Source organism: Pseudomyrmex gracilis, unplaced genomic scaffold (assembly GCF_002006095.1).
Source record: "Pseudomyrmex gracilis isolate BER0280 unplaced genomic scaffold, ASM200609v1 scaffold_1096, whole genome shotgun sequence".
Taxonomy (NCBI): domain Eukaryota; kingdom Metazoa; phylum Arthropoda; class Insecta; order Hymenoptera; family Formicidae; genus Pseudomyrmex; species Pseudomyrmex gracilis.
The window spans coordinates 39,350-43,217 of NW_018021680.1; the positions used below are offsets into that span (position 1 = coordinate 39,350).

General features: G+C 39.7%; 1 protein-coding gene across 1 annotated transcript; it reads right to left on the reverse strand.

The window, feature by feature from the left end:
- Positions 1-2,611: 2,611 nt before the first annotated feature.
- Positions 2,612-3,016, reverse strand: LOC109861860 (uncharacterized protein PF11_0207-like). Its single transcript, XM_020441702.1, has one exon. It carries the CDS (start codon positions 3,014-3,016, stop codon positions 2,612-2,614), a length of 405 nt encoding a protein of 134 aa, XP_020297291.1.
- Between the last annotated feature and the right edge of the window lie 852 nt (positions 3,017-3,868).

The following is a 3,868-nucleotide window of genomic DNA, read 5'->3' on the forward strand; positions in this document are numbered from 1 at the left end:
CGTACGGTGTCGAATAATTTCGTGTCGAATCGTACGGTGTCGAATAATTTCGTGTCGAATCGTACGGTGTCGAATAATTTCGTGTCGAATAAATCTGTGTCGAATCGAGCGGTGTCGAATCGTACTGTGGTCAATAGAGTATCACCCCCCATTACCGTCCAAACCAATCTATCAAACAACCATTACCATAGCCCATCACTGTCCAAACCAATCTATCAAACAACCATAACCTTTTTCCCCATTCCTTTCCAAATCTTCTCTTCCCAATCCCCCATACTTGCCCCATTACCGCCGCTGCTTTCTTCACTCTATCCTTAATCTGAGCCTCTTGGTTTCCGTTCTTCTTCAACACATATCCCAGATATTTGAACTCTTTAACCTCCTCAATCTTTTTTCCTTTCCACCTCCAGTCTCTCTTCCTTTCCCTCCCTCCTCCTTTTCTAAATCTCACTATCTTTGTTTTGTTCGCGTTTAGTTCCACTCTTTTCTTGTTTAGGTATCCCTCTAATCTGTCCATACTTCTCATTCCCTCCTCCTCCTCCGCCAACATTACCATATCGTCCGCATAAGCCAATCTCCTTCCTCTTATCACTCTCCCGTCCACCCCTCCCAACACTCTCATGAAGTGCTCTTTCCATTTTTCCATCTTTATATTCTCGTTCACTTTTTTCCTGCCTTTTCTTTCTCTGTTCACAATTTCCCACACATCGTTTTCTCTTTTTGCGTTTTTAACTTTCTTCTCCCATCTCTCCTTCTCTTCTTTCTTTTTCTTCTCGCATAACTTTATATATTCTTTTTTCCCTTCTTTATATTTTTCCTCATCTTTTCCTCGTCTCCTCTAATCCCTTAAACACTTCCTTACCTTCCTCTTATTTTCCAGACACTCCTCGTCTCACCACCCTTTCGCTCTCACTCTCCCCCTTTCTTTCTCCCTTTCTTCCTCTATTTCTTGTAACTTTTCCTTCACCTTCCCCTTCAACCTTTTCCATTGGTCTTCTATGTTTCCAATTATCCTTCCCAACTTTCCTATTTTTCTTCTGAATTGTTTTCTTCCTTTTTCATCCCAGATCCCTCTCCATTCTTTTCTTTCTCTTCTATTCTTTTCTCTTCTTATTCCTTCCCCTTTCATTTTTATTTCCACGGGGTGATGGTCTGACTCTATCCTGTCCCCTATCCTCAGGCTTTCCACTCTCTCTCTTGTCTCTTCCCTCCCTATTACAAAATCTATCGTCGTGTTCCTTTTTCCCCCTGTGAAAGTAAATTCTCCCTCTTCATCTCTCTTCATACTTCCATTGAAGATGCTCCACCCATTCTCCTCTACCCACTTCAGTAATTTTTTTCCTTCCGTATTTAATACCCCATCTTTTGCCTTTCTGTCTCTACATTTCCCTTCTTCCCTCTCATAACCCCCTCCCTTCATCCCCACTCTGGCATTAAAGTCTCCTCCTATCATTAACTTGAAATCTCCTTCTCCCCTATCTGTCCATCTCTCTATTTTCTTCGTCATCTCATCTATCCCTCTCTCTCTTTATTTACATATACCCCTATTATTCTCCATTTTTCCGTACCCTCATTAATTTCACCTACTACCAGCCCCTCTTCCTCCTCATTCAATATAATCTCTCCCTTTACTAAATTCTTTCTTACACCTATAATCATCCCCCCTTTCGCCCTTCCTTTTATCCCCTCTTTTACAGCCCATTGTATTCCCCATCTAAAGTTTTCCGGCAATCTACCTTTTACATTTTCCCATCCTTTTTTCTCCACTCATGTTTCCATGAGTACCATAATATCTCACCTTTTCAAGCTCACCCAAAAGTCCTTATCCTTGTTCCTCATTCCCGCCACATTCCAGAACACTATCTTCCATCCCCTTCCCCCTCTACCTCCCTTTTTATGAACCTCCTTTTTCTTCTCCGTCTTCCCCCCGTTCATAATCTCTCCTCTCCTATTCTTCCCCCTCCTCTCATCCCCCTCTACCCTTTCTTGGGTTCCTCCACACTCTCTTCTCTTATCGCTCCTCTTCCATCTACCAAGACCTCTTCTTCTTNATCCCATTTCCACCATTTCTCATCTATTTTTATCTTTCCGTATCTTATCTATATCTTTCTTCTTTTACTCATTTCTTTCTTTGCTATCTTCTCTAACCTCCATCTCATCTTTCTTTCTTTCCATGTCCAATCTTCTATTATCCTTTCCCTCCTCCCTACTAACTTACTTTTTTTCTTCATCACTTCTGTCTTTTGTTCCTCACTCTTTATTCTCACCCATATACTTTCTATTTTCCCCTCCCCCTTTCCTGATTTTCTCACCTCCTTAACCTCCACATTTACCCCAATCTTCTCAAAAATTTCTTCCACCGCCTTCTTTCTCTTCCCTTCTTGCACCTCCACCCCCTTATAATTATATTTTTCTTTCTTTCCCTCCTTTCTCTTCTCTCCATTTCTCTCTCTAACTCTTTCATTCTTTCCACCTTCTCCCTTTTCATTATCCACTCTCTCATTCTTTCCTACTCCTCCCTCGCTTCTCTTTTCCTCCATTCTCAGTTCCATCTCATTCATTTTTTTTCCAATCCTTTGATATTTTCTCTCAATTCCTGCCTCTCCTCCCTTCATTTCTCTTCTTTCTCTCTTATATCTCTTCTCAATCCCTCTAACTCTTCTTTCATGCTTTTTCCCTGTTCCTTTATCTCCCTTATGTCTTTCATCCCCTCCAACATTATTCTCGCCATTTCCTTCATCTCCTCTTTCCATTCCTTTATCTCCCTTTCCATTTCCCCTTTTACCACTCCTCTCTTTGCACACTCCTTATTTTCCTCTTCCTCTTTATCCTTCTGTTCTTTCCCGTCCGGTGATCTCAGTGTTTTCCTACTTTTGTTGAATGCTCCTCCTTCCTCCTTTCCTTCTCTTCCTATACCCTCCTCTCTTTTTCTTTTCTTGAGGAAGTCCTCTATACAATCCTTGCTCGCACTCCTATTCCTTTCTCTTGCCTCCTTTTCTCTCACTTTCCTTTCCATAATTCTGCACCCTTTCTTACCTTTTGTCCTTCACCTTTTCTTGCCCTCTACCAGCGCCGCTTCTGTGAACTAACTGACCAATCCCTTTTATCCCTATCTCCAAGTTTGTTCTCAAAAAACTCCTTAGCTGTCGACTCTAGTGACTTTCTGTAACTTGTTACTTCGCCCTCTATCCAACTTGTCAACCTAATCGTATGCCTAATCTCTACCTGTCTCTCGCGCCTGTTTCTACCTTCTCCCTGCCCTCCACACCACGATCCCCTCACCTCCTTCTCTTCCTCTGTTCTCCCGACCTCTCACACACTCTCCACACCACACACTCTCTCTCACCGCCCTCTTAAATCTTTCAAACACTCGCTTTTATTCGCACTCCAAATACCACGACTATTCCATATCGCGCCGGAAGCGGAAGTCTAGATCTACTTTATATATATCTACTCAGATACTTACATATAAGCAGATCTGAAAAGATATGAGGTGATTTAATATAGTAAATCTGAGTAAATATAAAATCCACTAATCCACTAAGATCCACTAATAAATAAAAAAAAAATAAAAGTGTAAATTTACATAGGTCTATTTAGATATTTTTTACATTTATTTGTATTTAATTTGAGTCTAATTAGATTTATTTTTCTATTTTTTTAAATTTTTTATTAAGTATAAAATTATTAGATTAAATCTTTATTACATATAATTACAAATGTATAGTACACTAATAATATATGTACTCTGTATATTTATATTATATATAAATATACAGAGTACGACTTATTTTTGAACCTATGTTTATATAACTTGTTTTCTTTCTTTTTGGATTCTCAATTACTTTACGAAATATTGCAATTTTTT